The sequence below is a fragment of the Leuciscus leuciscus genome (assembly GCF_965113295.1).
Source record: "Leuciscus leuciscus genome assembly, chromosome: 3".
NCBI classification, from domain to species: domain Eukaryota; kingdom Metazoa; phylum Chordata; class Actinopteri; order Cypriniformes; family Leuciscidae; genus Leuciscus; species Leuciscus leuciscus.
This window is the reverse complement of record NC_138727.1, coordinates 50,213,838-50,231,917: the sequence shown is the minus strand read 5'-3', so window position 1 is coordinate 50,231,917 and position 18,080 is coordinate 50,213,838. Positions and strand designations below refer to the sequence as shown.

The window sequence follows — 18,080 nt, the reverse complement described above, 5'->3', positions numbered from 1 at the left end:
TTTTTGCTGTCTGGTCTTTGAGACACTGCACGCGTTCTCAAATACTTTGGAGACAAATTTGTCGTCAGTTAAATTTGACAACACCTCCATTTGTAAAAAAGAAATAAAAAAAAATAAGTATAAGTAGATATAATAGTAATAGTGGCTGTATTATGTCCATATTTAGATAGTGAAGTCGTGTTGCGTGTGCGCGCGCTTGCGCGCGTTCCTCTTCCTCAAACTTCCGCAAACTCTTTTTCAGTCATTCGGTCAGTCATCATGTCCAACAATAACGCTAGCAGCAGTAGTGTGGCTGTGGCGACCAAAGCCGTCAAACAGCTCAGACTAGAGGCGAAAATACGAAGAATTAACGTAAGTATGTCGGCGTCAACTTTAAAGGTGAAAGAGTTTGTGGGTTGAAGAAGAACACGGACAAAAGCGTTTAACCGGTGTGAGTTACTGCTAGCGCTAACGCTAACCGACAAAACAACTATTTAAACGCGTTTAAACTAATTTATAGGTAAATGACATCCGTTTTTTTAACGTCACGGCAACTCCGAGATGTTTTTAAAGTGTTTTGACAGTTTTATACGGTCAGATCTGCATTGTAGTCGTAAACTTCAGACAACAGTTAGTTGTTATGCCCTCTGCTCATTAATAATGCAAACGCACAGAGAGCAGCGCTATAACTGAGACTCTGCTAGTACTGTATGGTACAGTGATGGCATCAGATTGCAATATTATGGTACTTTTTTAAAAACAAAACAACTCTTTACTGTGACCGAAACTTTTTTCCTGCTCAAAGATACTTTAATATGAAAATGCCAAATTTTCTCTATAATGCATGCAGTGTATTTAATTATTAATAATAACACTGTATTATGTTAAAGTAGTGTTTGTTGACCTAATTTTCAGTTAACTAGCGTTTCTATCCTTTCCCATAGATTCATCATGTCACTGTGTTGTCTGACACAAATAGATGAAGGCCTACATTTATTTAATAGAGATTATATAAGAACTTATTTCAACCATAAATTTAAGTCAACAGGTAATTAGGTGGGAAAAAAAAATCGATAAATAGATATTCTTCTCAAATACTGCAGTTGATTAATCACAGGACATTAAGACAATTGCTTTTTATTACAAATTTTATTTTATTTTTTATGTTGTTTAAATGTGACCCATTATCTAATTACATCTGCAGTAATTTGCATATAATTTCCAGAACGGAAATATGAACTTTGGATAAAGCCACACTGAAAAAAAATTTGGAGTAGGATTTACTTGAAAAAAGCTAGGCAACTTTTTCCACTCAGAAAATGCTAGTAAATTTACAAAGATTTGCCAAGTAAAAACCTAAACATATTTATCAGTAGCTTTAATTAGAAATCTTTAAGTTAAATGTACTTAGAATATGGAATTAAGTAAACTTTACTTAACCTAGTTAAGTGAAAGTAACAAAGAAAATAAGTCATTTTAACTTGGCTAGTAAAAGGTTGATTATTATCGATTTAGTTGAAATTTCCTTTGCATTACATTTCACTCAAACAATAATATTGAATTATACCAGTCATTTATAGTATGTGTTTTACTTAGATTATCTAAATAATTTACTATATCATGTCAGATGTTAAGCATCATGTGAATGCAAAGACCTCAATACTTGGTAGACAATACACAATGACGGTAACATTTGATGGATCGTTTTTGTGTTTGAATGTGTCATTTTGAGCAGAAAATTTACTCAATGTCACAAAATGGCAAGTTACTAATCCTGACAACAAAAGCAATGATAAAACAGTGTAAATAGACTAAATACAGCTGGAAACCAGTGAAAAATGAACCTCATTAATTATTCAAGGTCCAGTGCATGATGGGAACCCCAGTATCAGAAAAGTTGAGTAATTTTTACTTAATTTTATTGAGTTGATATTTACGCTTTCATTTCTACTCGCTTGAATTAAGTACTGATATGGAATTTACTTATTTTTTTTTTATTCTTGCCTGAACTAACTTTTTCATGTAAATTACATTATTTTTTTTTCAGTAGTATTTACTTTACCAAAAAATCATTTTTTACAGTGCAGGTTCAAAAACTGCATTAATGTATTGCTATATAACTCTAAATATGCAAATAAATAAATAATAAGAAAATAAACCGTTAAATATGTATTTTGGATGTTTTCTTCTCGCTATTCCAAAGCAAAATTGACCAGTGCATGAAATAATGGTTTTGTCTGTAATATCTTGCCTTAAAAATATACACATGTGCCAAAACATTATGTCCACCTACCTAATATGCTGTCCTGCCAAACCAGCGCCGACCCGCGAGGCATGGACTCTGGGAGCTGTGGTCTCTGGCGCGAGACGTTAGCAGATCCTTCGAGTCCTGTAGGTTGCGAGGTGGATCGAACGCGCTGGCCCACATTCAGTTGGATTGAGGACTGGGGAATTTGGAGTCCAGGGCAACACCTTGAACTCTTTATCATGTTCCTCAAAGTGTTTCAGGATACATTATCCTGCTGGAAGAAGACATTTTTAGGAAGGGGTGCACCTGGTCTGCAACTATGACTACGTTTACGTGTGCACCAATAATGCGATTATTTCCAGTAATCAGAGCAAGGTCTTAATCGCAGTAAGATGTGCGGAACTTGCTCCAGTTTACATGCAATTTTCAGATAGGCATACAGTATGCATGTGACCGGCCATTGTTTTAATCTACTCGCATCAAATTCGAAATTCATTTTTGTGAATATTATTCGGCGCGGGATGAACATCGCAGTGCCTACACTGATTGCACTCTGGTTGAAGATGCGCAGCAGAGTGAGTTGTGTTGACAGTTTAGCGTTTTGCAGAAGAGAAATCTTCAGAATAATGTCACCGAGTTCGTTCATAAAGTTGTGTGAACGACACACTGCATCAGTGCAGATCCGAGCACATGCGCACTTTGGTCAGTGCGGTAATAATGTGATTTTACATTCTGCTTTTCTGCTTCAGAACTGTGTTAATCACGATCTGGACTCATGTCGTCTTCACTGTGATCTCTGCAGGTTTCTCAAGCTGCCACAGACCTGAAGAACTTCTGCCTGCAAAACGCCCATAAAGACCCTCTTCTGATGGGCGTCCCGTCCAGCGACAACCCCTTCCGCCCGCCCAAATCCTGCGGGCTCCTCTGAGCTGATCCCGCAGAGGTTACAGCAGCCTCCTGACCTCCTCTCAGCTAATGCTAATGCATGCACTAAATGCTCTCGTTTGTCTTTGTCATGATTCCATATATTAATATTTATGTTATATCTGTTATTTCAGAGCCGATGAAGCCGTTTCTGATGATGCGTCTGTCCTCGAGCGTCTGTTTCTACCTTTACACTACTACATAAAGACCCACACAAACACTAGAAAAATTGTTTGTTTGTATGAACTGTATTATGTATAATAATACTTTGATTATGCTGAATTTACACTGTATGGCATGGTACGATCAGTTACTGTATTAACGTTTCTGAACATGCATTACCCACAAAATTCCGTTCAAACTTCATGTACTAAACACTATTTTATTTGTGATGTGTATAAAGCAAAAACAGTTTGTTGAAGATTGTATGAAGGTTTCCCTGGTTTATGTGGAAGGAACTGAAGAATTAGCTGACATAAAGAGACAGATTTTTAATATAGTGTTTTACTAATTTATAGCCAGCAGAATTTGGCTTGAAGGTCATTTTAAACAAGCATTTGTGTTCAGATTCAGTGTTCACACTAAACATTGCACGGACGTCTCCCTGTATCTGCCCCTCGTCAGCTGATCAGTTGATTCAGGTGTGTTTGATGAGGGAGATCCTGATCTACACGATCACCTACTGAATGAACATGTTACGTTTAAATCTTTATCAATGTATTTTTGCCTTTAAAATAAAGTGTTATTGATCATTTGTGTGTTGTGTTTACTTTAAAGTGCATATTAACCTTTAATATTGTAAGTATTTCTCAACACTCAGTCCATTAGGAATGTGTGTTAGCTGTTAAATAGACCGAAGCTGTCGATCACCGATGAGATGATTGAAGGAAACAGAAGTCACTGGAGCGCTCGTGTGCTCTGTAACACGCTTTAATGTTTTTATCTAACTTTTGAAAAGGCACAACATATTTATTTGCTCAGGTAAGACATGTTAGGTTAACATATTCAGAGATTTAATTTATGCTCACACGTGTTTTAGATAAATTGCTTAATGTTATTGAAATTGCCAAAAAATACAAGTCAAATTGCTGTGGTTTTGCAGATTTCACAATCACTTCTGGTCATTTTTCATGCAATGAAAAGGAGAAGTTGCACAAGGCATCCGTGTTTTCTAATGTTGTGCTGTTAATATCTGCAGGGTTATGGCACACAAACACCTCTCGAGATCACCATCGTCTCATATCCGAGCTCAAGACTGCTCAGGTAAGTGTGATCTCTCTCTCACACACACACACACACACACACACACACACGTGATATGTAACGGTCAGAAAAAGCAGCCTGAGTTTGTCTTGTGTCTGTCAGAGATGCTGAACTCGGTGTGTGTGCCTCATCATGATGAAACCACACTCCGCTTCACACACTTCTTCAGAGAAGAGCACAGAGACCCGATCAACTCGTTCCAGGTGCATGTGCCACACCTGAGCCTCACTACACTTCACGAGTCACGGCAAAACATGTCAAGAACCTCTAAATAATGAACAAGGCTGTGATATTATTTTCACATTAGTTATGCTTATTTTCTGACTCATCATGGCAGTATTTATTTTACTGCCTTTTAATTTATATTATATTATATTATATTATATTATATTATATTATATTATATTATATTATATTATATTATGGGACCCCATCAAAAATGAGATGTAAGAGGTTTATCCCAAAATAGAAATGATATTACTAATGAATATTAAATGATTGCATTATATTGTGTAAATTAATATTAATGCTAATTAAGTTTTTATTATATTATATATAAATATAACATGTTATGTTAACGTTATATATTATATTTTGGGACACCATTAATATATATATATATATATATATATATATATATATATATATATATATATATATATGTACATCTCAAGGGGTTTATCCCAATATATAAATAATATTCCTAATTAATGCTTAATTAGGCTATGTTAATATTGTATTATATAAATTAATTTTAATATGATATTATTTTCGAAATAATTTTATATTGTATTTTGGACTCCCTCAAAAATGAGATGTAACTCTTGGGGTTTATCCCAATAGCTATATAAATAATATTAATTAATTAATATTTAATTAATGTTAATACTATTCCATTATATTAATATTATTATATTACTTCCTTTATATTATTAAAGACTGACTGAGCTTATTGTCTTTCACAGGAGCAGCTTATGGAGAAGGACCTGCACATCTCCAGGCTACAAGAAGCTCTGACCTCTGAAAGAGAGAAGGTTGTGTTATGATGTGTTGAAATTCCTGCAGTAGAGCGCACCAGACGACGGTCGTGTGTGTGTGTGTGTGTGTGTGTAGTGCGCGCGGCTGCAGTGTCGCTGTCACCAGCAGGGGGCGGAACTGAGGCGCAGAGAGCAGACCATCAGCCGCATGAAGGAGAAACTCTCTCAGCTCTCCGACAGACACAAGCAGCGCGGAGTGTGTGAGACTCACGGCCCGCGGTCACAACACGGTTTCATGTTCAACTTCTAGCGACTTCATTCACTACATTAATATTCTGTCCTTTCCCTTCTTGAAACATTTGCCCTCGTTAACCTACAATAATGTGTCACAAATGCTAATATTCTTAGAAAGTTTATATTATACACAACACAACCCAGACAGCAACATAGTGTCGCCCACATCTGGTACGTGTGGAATCCACATGTACTGTATCAGATGTGGCCCGGATCTGGCCAACACTATTGCTGTCTGGGAAACTCCCCTGAGTGCAAGATGATGTCATCAGTATTTTTGTGCGTTTTTTTCCCCTCAAGTTTGAGTGCGTTACCGTGCAGACTAAAATGCCACAAAACATTAAATTAGGATGCATGCACCATGAAACCCACAAACTGCACAGTGACAACAATATTCCCCATCTATAGCCATGGAGATCATAAATGTGTTGCCAAAGCGGACAGGACGAAGAGAGCCTGGTTTCAAGCCCGCAAAGGCTGATGGGAGGTACGACCAATGACCCGATAGTGTACAATGCGCTTTAATCAATCAGAAACATTTGTGTAATTTGCAATAATGTGTTTTAATGTGGACTTTAAGCATCTTTTATGTAAAATTTGAGAAACAGGAATTATTTGAGGAAAGAAAAGTTTAGAAAATATGCCTATTCCCCCCAAAAATTGTCTTTTGGCTCGAGCGCTTTGTGTTTCCCCCTGCAGGACGGAAGAAGCACTGCGTCTGCTGCTGGACCGAAGAGAAGCTGAGCTCAGAGAAGCCATGAAACTCCGGCACGCGCTCACCACACTACTGCATATGCTCAGAAATAACATGGCACAGGTGAGAGAGACCCCTGCACATGCACTGGAAAGATCTCCTTTAAAAAAAAATTTACAGCAGAGTTTGCACAAACTATACTCTAAAAGGATGTTCTTCACCGGTATTGGGCAAATGTGTATTTCTGAGAGTGCAGAAAAACATCCTACTTCATCAATTAAAACATGTCTTGACACCACAGACCCCTTCGCAACATACTGTTCCTACGCTAAATTGACTATTACTGAACTTTAAAGTTCATGCAGACTGCTGAGGCTTCAAACTCTCGTGATTTTTATTCAACTGAAAAAGTATAAGTGATCTGAAACCTGTTCAGTAGCAGCCTTGCTATGTTTCACATGAAACGGGCTTTGCAGCAGAAGTGGTCTCCGTCCACTTGTGCTCGAAAAACAGCCCCGGCCCAACGCCATCATGGAAATGAACGGGGATTTGGGGCAAAAATGCCACCAAACAGTCACCCAAAAATCAAGATATACAGGGCAAAAATGTCCCTGTATAAGTTCTTGTTTTAATACTTATAACAGGATATAGAGTGCTGTTTTCCCGAATATCAGCACGCTTTCAAATGTGATAGTCTATTGATTTTATACAATTTGGGATGAGGGGCCTCCAACTGTTTATTTGAGACGGGCCTCCGAATTACAAAGTCTGCCTCTTTCAGTGTAATACGTGATGCACACGTTAGGATATGAAGTATGCAAATTAGGTGTATCATATAGTAAATTCTTTCTCATTAGATACAACAAGATGACCATACAGGACTGGGGGATGAGGACAAAGACAATGTGCTGGTCCAATCAGAGCAGGGCCTTGGTGATCATGTGACCGGAGGTGTGGTCCAGGAGTGGATGCAAGTCCAGAAGAGACTCCGGGAGCTTGTGTCTCAGAGTAAGAACCAAATGCTTGAAATTGACATGTTAGAAGAGGCTTTATGGACTGAAGTCAACGATTATCTTTGAATATATATATATATATATATATATACAGTCAAACCAAAAATTATTCAGACACCAGATATTATTTTGTATATTTTTTTACTAGTTGGTGCAGGACACTATAGTTCATTTATGTAAGTGAGGAGAGCAAAATAAAGTAAACTGTGACATATTATACGCAGAAATTCTTCATACAGTGACTACCAGTAACATTATTCAGACACTTTGAGCTGACCATGTTTTGCTGAAGTGTTTTTTCTGTAATTGCTAATGTGACCTTTTCACACACAGACTGAACTAAATGAAGCATTGCTTGGTGATTGGTTGAGCTAAACTGGTATCTAATTGTGTAATTAAATTTAACAGCTGACAGATATTCAACAATTCATTTATGAGACAGTCTAACAGAAGGATGGACAAAACCAGTGAAATATCAACTGATTTAATAACTCTTCTTCACATATTTTATAACCATTTTCTAAACTATAGCGAATAAACTGTGATAATGTGAGAAATGTTGAAGGAAGGTGTCAGGATAAGTTTTGGTTTGACTGTATGTGTGTGTGTTCATCAGGTGCTGTCGCTCAGGGAACGGACCAGGAGAAGCTGCTGGCTCATCTGGAGAAGGAACTGGAGCAGAGCCGGGAGCTGATCCGAGCACAGCAGGAGTTACTGCAGGTCAGACACCAGAGCTGGGGCTCGTACGGGCTCAAACCGGTGCGCAACGTTCTGCTACGCCGGTTTCCGGGTTGAACGGCATGTTTCCTGGAAACGGTGTGCAACGGGGTTTCAGATACGAGGGTGTCAAAAATGTCAGCAGCAACATGTATATAAACCACGCGGTATTAAAGAGACCGCTCGCACAACGGGTCCAAGTAAAATCGTTTACAAATGTGTCCGCTGCAGCTCGGTATACGCAACAACTGAAGATATTAGAAGACATGTTTGTCTTTTCATCCTGAAATGCGAGGCAAATGTTGGATCACAATAATTAGGAACCACAGGAATCCCTTCACTCGATTGGGATGTTCTCTTTTACTCTGGACGGCGAGGGCAGTGACTGTAACATCGAGCGTATTTTGCAGTATTAAACACATACTTATACTGATTTCATCAGACTCCAAAAATTCTTCAAAAAGAACACAAAAATTGTCCTTCTCAGCTGCCGTAGTTGCAACTTTAGCGTCATTAGAACAGTGTGTTCAACGCACCACCGTTTTGCAGCTCTTTGTCGGGGCTGAACACAGCCCTGATATCCCGTCCGACTCGGTGTTTACCACAGTAAAGTGTGTGTTTTTCTCTTAGGACAGTGTGACTCCGCCTCTCCCCGCGGCGCTGATGGACTGCTACTATCTGGAGGAGTGGGAGCGACTACAGGACCGCTGGGAGGAGCTTAACCGGCAGAGGCGGAGCTTCCAGCGAGAGAGGCGGGCCTTCACTGAGGCGGCTATCCGATTGGGTCACGAGGTGAGAGGCACTTACGTTGATTTATGCGCCTGTTTATCTCTCTGAACTAACTTTTCTTTGTCATTTTTGCTCATTTTGTTTGAATCAGCTGGGTTTTTTTAGTGAATGAAGTCAGTTCTCCTCAAGTTTACACGGGCAGAGGAACCACAAGTGTAGAGAATCACATCAAATTATCAACATGATCCACTAAGGCGGGTGTTTACATGACACTTTCAACTAAAAACTAAAAACTTTGTATGAATTTTGGCCGATTTATTTGCACGTCAACGGCGCTTTGGGGGACTGAAAGTGCAAACTTTTGAAAACTGGTTTCAAAGTGTAAGTTTTTGTGAAAACGGTGACTTCATGCACATCACATGTTCAGTCTATTGGCGTGTTGTTTCTATACAAAGTGGCATCGCCATCTACTGGCCAGGATTTAAAAATACAGTATTTTAAATGTTTTCACGGATCGTTTTGACAACCTTGTTGTCTGTACGTGAAACTTTTCAAAAACACAAAAGGAGTTTTCTGTTTTCGGTACATCATTGTCATGTAAACATACCCTAATTCTCAACCAGGTACACTTCCAAGTGGTGATTAAAAATTATAATAAAAAACAAGCTTTAAAATAAACTAAAACAAATAAACTCGAGAGATTTCTAATTTGAAGTCACTCCCTAAACACCTGTTCTTTCACCTGAGTTCTCACGGTCTTGGAAAACCTGGATATATGTGCTATTTTTAAAGTCTAGATCTGGAAAAGTCATGGGAATTAATAAAATCTTAAAGTCTTATTTTATAATAAAAAAAAAATCTGGTTATGCTATAAAAGATAAATTATTTTTTACATAATTATAAATATAATTTAGAATATATTTTATATAAATATTAAATTTAAATTGACACTCAATAGTTCTGGAAATAAAGTTTGAAAATGATCCGCTTTGTCATTACAGCACAAGTACCAGAAAAATCTTGGGATCCTTCAAATATTGACAGAAATCGGACTAAAATCACCCAGCGCACTTTGCAGAGCACAAAGGAGACGTTTTGAAGAATAGTTACACAGATTTTTGTTACATTGAAAGTTTACAGTGACCAGGGAATTGTTGAGAATTTAAAATAAATAATAAAATCACCATGAAGTATAATAATAAATTGTTTAATAAACTTTTGTTATATGAACAAACTGAGTGAAGGCTTGCATTTTCATTTTGTCTTCTATAGAAAAGGATTTCATTTTCAGAATCAGAATGAGCTTTATTGTCGAGTATGTTTACACACACAGGGAATTTGTGTGTCAATATCTTGGCTGAATGTTTCTTTATAATGCTTAATAATGTCCCTCAGCTGTGTGTGTGTGTGTGTGTGTGTGTGTTTCAGAGAAGTGAGTTTGAGCAGCAGAAAGCCTCCCGTTTGAAGTCGGAGTTCCTCAGTTTTTCTCCCGTCAAGAAAAGCTGTCAGTGGAACAGGAGGAGAGAGAGCACAGCGCTCAGCGACCCCCGTACATACACACACGCGCGCGCGCGCACACACACACACACACACACACACACACACACACACACACACACACACACACACACACACACACACACACACACAGGGCTGTGTTACAGTGTGATATGAATGCTGTAATGTTGATCTGTGTGTGTGTGTGTGTGTGTGTGTGTGTGTGTGTGTGCAGGAGCTCTGGATCAGCTTTCTCTCTCTCCGTGTGTCACTCCGTCATCTGAGAGGTCAGGGGTCACGCCGGAGTCCCATCAGAACGGGGTCATGACCCCCAACACCCCTGAGCTGTATTCCGCTCTTAAACTGCCCTGCCGCAGGTCTAAAATCTCTTTAATTTCTCTAATATCCATGTAATATCTGTCACGCACTGAAATGAGAGGTGAATGATCCAGTGTGACTCAGTGCTGTCCTTTTCTCTCTGTCTCTCAGGTCTCGGCGGATCCTTCTGTCCCCTGATGAACACAACACCGACTGGCCCTTTTAGTTCACACACTTCAAGGAAATACTGCGTGTTTTGTAAAGATTCAGTCTTTTTTGAATAAATTAAATAAAGGATATGCATTATATATGTGGGATTTCCTTGTGTTTTCTCTTTCCAGCATATAGGCATCTCTCACAAATGCACACTACATTCACAATTGCATATATTGTTTTGTAAGCTGCGGCTGAGACCGGGGCTAGTTGTCACAGGCTGTATGGCCGGTTTCACAGACGAGGCTTAAGCTAGTCCTCGACTAAAATGCATGTTTGAGACAAAACAAGTTGATTTCAGATAAAACAGCTCAAGATGCACACCAATAATGTTTTTGTTTATAAAAGCAACTTAAATGCTCTAATTGAACTATAAGGCCGAATTCTGGCTTAATCAAAGCCCTGTCTGTGAAACCAAAGATTTCTATTCAAAAATACACTTTTTTGTTGTTGTTGTGGTTTTGTATGTTGGTTTTAAATACTAGTTCAAAAATGTCTTGAAATAATAATTTTTGTTAAATATTAAAATGAAAATATTTAATTTGAATGTAATATTTGTGGTATAAGATGGGTAACCAAAACACATTTACATTCAGACAAAGAGTTGAATTAAATAAAAGGATTTCATAAAATACTTTGCAGGTATTCAAAATTGTACATAATTTACATTGACATTTGTTTCTTATTTTTGATTTTCCTTGTTGCTTACCGTTTGTATTGTCTCTTACAGTATTATTTATATATATAATGTATTGTTTATTATAATTATTACTGGTTATTGTCCCTTATTGTGTATTTTATATTTATAGTCTTTGTACGTTTTGTGTGTTGTCTTTCTTGCGAGGAATAGACAAAATTCATATATGAATATTTTTTTGGTTTGTTTGGCAAAATAAAGGTTCTATACTTTTTTTCTTTTCTTTGTATGTTACGACTGTACAAGGCTTAAAACGCCACAGAGTATTTCATATTACAAAAACGCTTTTTCTCCAACCAGTTTCAATAAACAACGGGTTCTCGTTGCGAAAACATATCCCATATGGCGTTACAATAGTAATTCCAGAGGAATTGAAATGAAATCTATTTCACTTACCAGTTTTTTTTTTTTTTTTTTTTAGAGGACACAATTGGCAAACCAATCATGCCCTAATTGGTCTCGTGCTGTGACGTCTGCCCTTTAAACCCCAAGCGTGTTCAGCGCGTGCAAGTTGTTTTGGTGCCGAGTGTGACATGGCCTTTTCCTCTTCTCCATTACATTTTGTCAGCTCATAGATCCATGGAGTTTAAAAACGATTATTTCCAGCCCTGGAATGACTACCTGGGTTTGGCAGACTTGGTCAGAAGAATGCATCGGTCGGGACAGCAATCAGGCTCGGATGAGGGCAAAAGTCAAACAACCGCCGCGCGCGTGGAGTTTCCAAGCGGCCCAGCGCGCGCGCGCACGACAGAGACGAGCGAGGAACCCTGCAAGAACTCAAGCGACCAACATGAGAGGATGTTTTGCAGTTTCTGCAAGCACAACGGCGAGAGTGAGGTCGTGTTCAGATCCCACTACCTTAAGGACCGCACCGGGAGTGTGACGTGCCCGTATTTGAGCCAGTACATGTGTCCGCTGTGCGGGGCCACCGGGGCCAAAGCGCACACGAAGAGGTTCTGCCCGCTGGTGGAGAAAACGTACAGCTCCGTGTACGCCAAGAAATAAACATGTCGAACGGGACATTTCTGACCCGCAGAGGAGCTGGAGGAACGAGACGATTTGAAAGGACACTTTTTACATACGGTTTTAATGTTAAGTTTTAACTTTTAAGTGTTTGTTTTATACGTAATGGCTTGTGTGTGAGTTTGCATGCATGTGTGCTTCCACGGTTTGATTTTTGCACTTTTTCTTTGGATTTCCTTCAGTTGTGTGCACTGGTCTTGTGTGTTTCACTTTTTCTTTTTTTACCCCCTTGTGAACAAACTTGTACACCAGCCATTAGGCTTCCTACAGGTGCAACCGCGTTTCAACTCTCCTCTACAAACAAGCTCTTTATTTTTATAAAGAAAAATATTTTGTATTTTATAGAACACCTTTTTTATTGTGAGACTTTATAACTATTTAAAAAAAAAAACTTTTACTGTTAATATTAGGTGTGTGTTACTCTTGAGAGATGCCTGTGTTTGCATCAATAACAAACTAAATGGAACAATCTACAAACGCTTCTGTTTTATTTATTTCTCTCATTCTCCACTTTATTTCTCTAATTGTGCTGGAAATCATGATCATCAGGTTTTGTCATATTGTGAAATTTGTGTTTCAATTACCAAGTTACACTAAAAATTGGATTTAAGTTATATGATGTTTTTTTTTTTTTTACTAGATTTTTAGAACCCATTTGTGTGTGTACTATCACAGCACTTTAATTGAAACAAGCTCAATTTGACCACTTTTGAGGTGTAGTTTTACAAAACAAGCTCAAACACGCACCACAATGGAAAGAGTCATTTAATTATGTAGTATTTACTGTATGTAGTACGTTTTGCACAGAAGGATGGACCGATTTAGGGCTAAAACTTTCAGACCCTTCAGTCCAGGGGTCACAACCTGTGATTGACCGAATTACAATGTTTACTTCTTTGCTTGAACTTATTAAGAAAAAAAGTTAACTTTGGCTTACTGAAATGAAACTGCTCTATGCAAGTTGAGCATTTGCTCTTAGACACAAAGATGTGAACAAACTTCAAACACATGTAACTGAACAATATGTCAACAAGTGGTCGGTAGCTAACTGTTACTACAGCTAAATCACTCTGAACCAGTGCAAATTATCCACTGTTCGTTCTTTTGTCAAAACACACAAAAAAATTGTTCACCATATCCTTCGTTAGAACATATTCAGAAACTGATGCCTATACTTCTAGTGTTTAGGGCCATAGATGCTGCGAAACGGTGGTCTTGGAGGTTTTCTGCCTTGTTGCAGAGGTCCAATATTCCTGTGTGCATCCCTCACTATCCGACTGCAAGAAAACATCAAAGTTATGTTGGTTTTTGGTCAAAGGTTTCAGTGTAAACCACAACATCAGAATCATGTTTTTTGTGTGTGTGTGTGGAAGTTCTCAAGACTTCTACGAATCATGACTTACTTCATAGAGGTGAGATCTCTGATAAGGCCACACACCAGGTCTGTGGCATCTTCCAGATCACAAGTGTCTTCTACAATGGGGAAGTCCTCCAAACTGAGCAAAAGTAAACCATGAAAATAGACAAAAACGCCTTGTATTGTAGCACATTAATGAGTTTAAGACAGTCAATTCTGAAATGTAACCAATTAAACAAGAGTAGACCGAGTCAAAGTACGTCTCACCTCAGAAGGATGTTGTTGAGCTGGGAATCTGTCACGGAGTGGATGGATAACGGGCTGGAGGGATCGGGTTCAGCAGGACTCGGATGAGGCTCCTGAGTTTCACTCGGTAGACCATCATGCTCTGAAAGCGACTGATGATCCAGCTCAGTTTTAGTATCTTAATGTTTACTTTATAGGACATGTGAGAGTTTTGTACACTTATTAATTATCAAACTAAAACCCACATTATTTCATCAACTTATGGTACGGCAAACTAACAGTCAATTAACAAATCCAAAGTAGTGGTTCTGGTGTTTCAAAGGAATTCTACATACAGAAAAATGACAATTCTGTCATCATACTTAATCTCTCATGCCATTATAAAGCTAGAAGTCTTTCTTTCATCCCCTTCAGCTTAACTAAAATCAAGTTCAATTCAAATAAAGCACTTCACAGGTTTGAGGTCCAACGACATTGATTTTTGTGTGTCTAGACATTGTTGTCAAATGTAGTGCAATGAATCTTGATATGTCATATTTGAGTTAAAGTGTTGGTTCACCCAAAATCTTAAATACGGTCATTTATATGATGAACAGATTTAATTTGAGCATTAATTCACATATAAACATTCATGAACGCACATCAGATATGGCAAACGGATGCTCAAGCATGATTGCTTGAAGTGCGAGAACCAATGAGGTTCATTCTCGTGTTACGCATCATGTTTGAGCTTCAGCAACAACCAATGAGGTTCATTCTTGTGTTACGCATCATGTTTGAGCTTCAGCAAGAACCAATGAGGTTCATTCTCATGTTACGCATCATGTTTGAGCTTCAGCAAGAACCAATGAGGTTCATTCTCATGTTACGCATCATGTTTGAGCTTCAGCAAGAACCAATGAGGTTCATTCTCATGTTACGCATCATGTTTGAGCTTCAGCAAGAACCAATGAGGTTCAGTCTCATGTTACGCATCATGTTTGAGCTTCAGCAAGAACCAATGAGGTTCATTCTCATGGTTCATTCTTGCTTCCGCAAGAGGTTTGTTCTCACGCGTCATAGCAAGAACGGTTGAGCTTCTGCTTATGTTTGCTGATCGGTGTTTATATGTGAATAAAAGCCTAAATTCAATCTGGTCATCATATAAAGCGATCAAGTCTCTAAAGACAATTTAGACTAAACCGCTCGATTCATATGGATTACTTTTACAATCTCTTTATGAACTTTTTGAAGCTTCAATGTGGTAGTTGAGTAGCTGTCAATAGATGGACAGAAATCGCTCAGATTTCATTAAAAATATCTTCATTTGTGTTTCGAAGATAAATGAACATCTTACGGGATTGGAACGACATGAGGGTGAGTAAATTAAGACAGAATTCAAATTTTTGGTTGAACTAAATACGATTTGAGAAGGGCCTTTTCTCATAGAAATGTATTACTTTTTATGATACTTCTATGTCCATTCTAGAACTTAAAAGCACTCTTAGGACATCCTGCATCATGTGACAGTCAGTAAATAATGTCAGGAATTTTACATTTTGTACTTTTCTTTAAGTGTATGTTCTTCATTCAAAAGAATAACTCACTTGCACATCTTTATCTTCACCACAAGGTGGGGCTGTGGGTGAGGACCAACTCCACACGTCTCTGTTCTCACAGTTCTCTGTGGTCTCAGCTGTTACAGATGCAGCAACCAAAGTACAGTCCAAAGACTCACTCTTATCTTTAATCTCGTCGATTACCGGAGGTGCACTGACGGTCTCATTGACTGCAATATCTGTGAACTCCACACACTGGCCACTGATTGAAGTGTTCATGTCAAGTTCAGATGGACAGCACTCCTCATCCTCCATCTCATTGCCTCCCAATACCAGTTCTTCAAAATGATTAGCAACCTCAGAAGTGGATGCTGATTCTTCGTTGGTCTCTTTGAGGACTTCAAGTGGACCCTCTATCACAACCGCATCTTGAGCCGAAACATCGGTCGATTCCTTGTAATCATCAGCTAAATCTACAGACACTTCGGTACCAATCTCAGTTGTGACGTCATCACACATTTCTGGCTTATTATCTTCTCTAATGTTGCTTTCATTATTGCTACGCTCCACACATTTAGTTTCAATGTCCTCAAGAGGATCGTCAGAATTAGCATGGGACAGGAGTGTATTGTCAGTTTCATGAGTAATATCTTGCTCGTTTGACATGCATTCAACCAACATCTGAACTTGAACTTCATTCCCATTCTGCACATTAGGCTCCTCCTGTTTTTCCAGTTCAGGTTTATCTTCTAATGGGCAAGAGGCTGGGAAGGAGGATCCTGAAACCTCTGACTCAGTTCCCTCCTCTTCAAGAGAGATTGAGCCATCCTTCTTTAAATCTTCACTGATCATCACAGACTCCTTGTTAACATCTTGACCTGCCTCGTTCTCCAGTCCTTCTCCAAACACATTCCCTCTAGTCGACTGTTCCTTGAGCATCTTCTTCCTATCTCCAAGCCGACACATTCCCATCCTCTTTTTTATTTTCCTCTTTACTAGAGGATCTGCATCTTCAGTCATCTGAATTCCTGTCTCGCCAACTGAGGTCTCATCTTTGATGGCCGAAGACCCTAATCGTTCGCCCATCTTAGGTTCAGTGGCTAAACTATCCTCATGTGACAATTCTCTCTCGGTTTGACACTCATCTGATGGTAATTCAGAGTCACAGTCATCTGGGACCTTCTGGGATTCATGGTTTGAATTGCTTTTGATTTTACTCTTTTCATCATCCAGCTCTGCGTCAGGCTGATCTTCCTTGGTAACTTCGACATTTAAAGGTTGAGAGAGCGTGTACTTGTCGCTATTGATAGGCTCTGGGGTTTGTACTGCGATCTCTGCAGTTTGTTCAATATCAGGTGGGTTTGTGCCATTTCCATCCTCATCATTGCATGGTTTTTCTTCCAGAGGACAACAAGGGTCAACAGGGAACTCTGTTGTCTGACAGATTTGTAATGTGATCTGTCCAGGCTGATGCTCATCCAGCTTCTCTGAGCATGATGCATTATGGGAGTTGTTGTTTTCTGAATTTGGTGTCTGAATGTAGATATTAAGGAGAAGAGTTATGTGAATCAGCAAAAGAAACACTAATAAAACAGCATCAAAGCATAGAAAATCTTCTAAATGTTATTTGTGTAGCCTAATTGAAAGACAAATCCACCTGAGTTTTATCTGCAGACAGCAGATTTGTTTCTTCAGTGCTTCTCTGTCGTTTTGCACTGGACTTTGTTCTTTTAGGAGGTTTGAACTCTGCAAAAATTCATTTATTTACATCAACATGTATCTTGTAAATTAAAAAGTCAATATAGCTACAATCAAGCTCGTTGAGTGAATGACTGATAATTATGTTTTCATGGGTTCAGGCTACCTGTAGTCTTTGCTTTTCTTTTGGTCATTGTCTTGTTTTAGTCCAGATTTAACTAAGTGAATAAAAGGAAGCAAGTTAAAACAAATTCATGGCACACTTGACACATTTCATCAGTAGGCTATATCTTGTAGCTTGTTTGTTTAAATGTATTAATTTAATTCTCATCTAACCCACGTTCATAAAATATATATTTTTAAATATTATAAAACGTTCAACAAACAAAATAAACCTTTTATGCTTAAGTAAACCACGTATAATTTATCTGACAGACATTAGTAAATTCAAATGCGCGCGCGCGAAAGATTCGTGGCGCTATTCGTGGTAGCATATTTAGAAGAAAAAAAACATGTCTGCACCTTTTCTCAGAGAAAACCAATTTCAACGCGACAAAATACCAGAAAGCGTAATATATTATTTAAAAATGCAATACATCGACACACCCCAGTGGTTGAACTACAAGTCCTCAGAGTCTGTGGGGCGTTCCCGCGT

The 18,080-nt window shown here is 38.4% G+C and overlaps 4 protein-coding genes across 6 annotated transcripts; 3 read left to right on the top strand and 1 right to left on the bottom strand.

The window, feature by feature from the left end:
- Positions 1–222: 222 nt before the first annotated feature.
- LOC309495021 (guanine nucleotide-binding protein G(I)/G(S)/G(O) subunit gamma-5) lies at positions 223–3,905 on the top strand. Its single transcript, XM_082164562.1, has 3 exons — positions 223–351; positions 3,030–3,170; positions 3,286–3,905. The coding sequence occupies exons 1-2, from the start codon at positions 259–261 to the stop codon at positions 3,153–3,155; spliced, it is 219 nt and encodes a 72-aa protein (XP_082020688.1). The 5' UTR covers positions 223–258; the 3' UTR covers positions 3,156–3,170; positions 3,286–3,905.
- Positions 3,906–4,023: 118 nt separating this feature from the next.
- Positions 4,024–10,961, top strand: LOC309495007 (afadin- and alpha-actinin-binding protein). Of its 3 annotated transcripts, XM_082164536.1 has the most exons (13): positions 4,024–4,132; positions 4,350–4,414; positions 4,517–4,617; positions 5,380–5,448; positions 5,528–5,681; positions 6,094–6,172; positions 6,385–6,502; positions 7,237–7,387; positions 8,009–8,112; positions 8,740–8,901; positions 10,267–10,387; positions 10,571–10,712; positions 10,825–10,961. In XM_082164536.1, the coding sequence occupies exons 2-13, from the start codon at positions 4,354–4,356 to the stop codon at positions 10,877–10,879; spliced, it is 1,317 nt and encodes a 438-aa protein (XP_082020662.1). In that variant the 5' UTR covers positions 4,024–4,132; positions 4,350–4,353; the 3' UTR covers positions 10,880–10,961. The 3 variants fall into 3 exon arrangements, with proteins under 3 accessions (XP_082020662.1, XP_082020661.1, XP_082020660.1); XM_082164535.1 differs by lacking the exons at positions 4,024–4,132; positions 4,517–4,617 and having other exon boundaries at positions 4,163–4,414; positions 5,528–5,651; XM_082164534.1 differs by lacking the exons at positions 4,024–4,132; positions 4,517–4,617 and having other exon boundaries at positions 4,163–4,414.
- Positions 10,962–12,142: 1,181 nt separating this feature from the next.
- nanos3 (nanos homolog 3) lies at positions 12,143–12,568 on the top strand (the record flags this gene model as incomplete). Its single annotated transcript, XM_082165311.1, has 1 exon — positions 12,143–12,568. The coding sequence occupies one exon, from the start codon at positions 12,143–12,145 to the stop codon at positions 12,566–12,568; it is 426 nt and encodes a 141-aa protein (XP_082021437.1).
- Positions 12,569–13,373: 805 nt separating this feature from the next.
- Positions 13,374–18,049, bottom strand: LOC309494082 (uncharacterized protein). Its single transcript, XM_082163293.1, has 7 exons — positions 17,948–18,049; positions 17,592–17,643; positions 17,385–17,473; positions 15,776–17,260; positions 14,211–14,341; positions 13,990–14,082; positions 13,374–13,863 (listed from the first exon to the last, which is right to left on the bottom strand). The coding sequence occupies exons 2-7, from the start codon at positions 17,617–17,619 to the stop codon at positions 13,764–13,766; spliced, it is 1,926 nt and encodes a 641-aa protein (XP_082019419.1). The 5' UTR covers positions 17,620–17,643; positions 17,948–18,049; the 3' UTR covers positions 13,374–13,763.
- Between the last annotated feature and the right edge of the window lie 31 nt (positions 18,050–18,080).

Coding starts and splice junctions, on each gene's coding strand:
- LOC309495021 (XM_082164562.1), top strand. CDS start 259: ATGTCCAACAATAACGCTAGCAGCAGTAGTGTGGCTGTGGCGACCAAA. Junction 352..3,029: donor CGAAAATACGAAGAATTAAC/GTAAGTATGTCG, acceptor TGATCTCTGCAG/GTTTCTCAAGCTGCCACAGA.
- LOC309495007 (XM_082164534.1), top strand. CDS start 4,172: ATGCTCACACGTGTTTTAGATAAATTGCTTAATGTTATTGAAATTGCC. Junction 6,173..6,384: donor CCCGCAAAGGCTGATGGGAG/GTACGACCAATG, acceptor TTCCCCCTGCAG/GACGGAAGAAGCACTGCGTC. Junction 7,388..8,008: donor CCGGGAGCTTGTGTCTCAGA/GTAAGAACCAAA, acceptor TGTGTTCATCAG/GTGCTGTCGCTCAGGGAACG.
- LOC309494082 (XM_082163293.1), bottom strand. CDS start 17,619: ATGACCAAAAGAAAAGCAAAGACTACAG. Junction 17,474..17,591: donor AAGAAAAGCAAAGACTACAG/GTAGCCTGAACC, acceptor GAATTTTTGCAG/AGTTCAAACCTCCTAAAAGA. Junction 14,342..15,775: donor GTGAAGATAAAGATGTGCAA/GTGAGTTATTCT, acceptor CTGGATCATCAG/TCGCTTTCAGAGCATGATGG.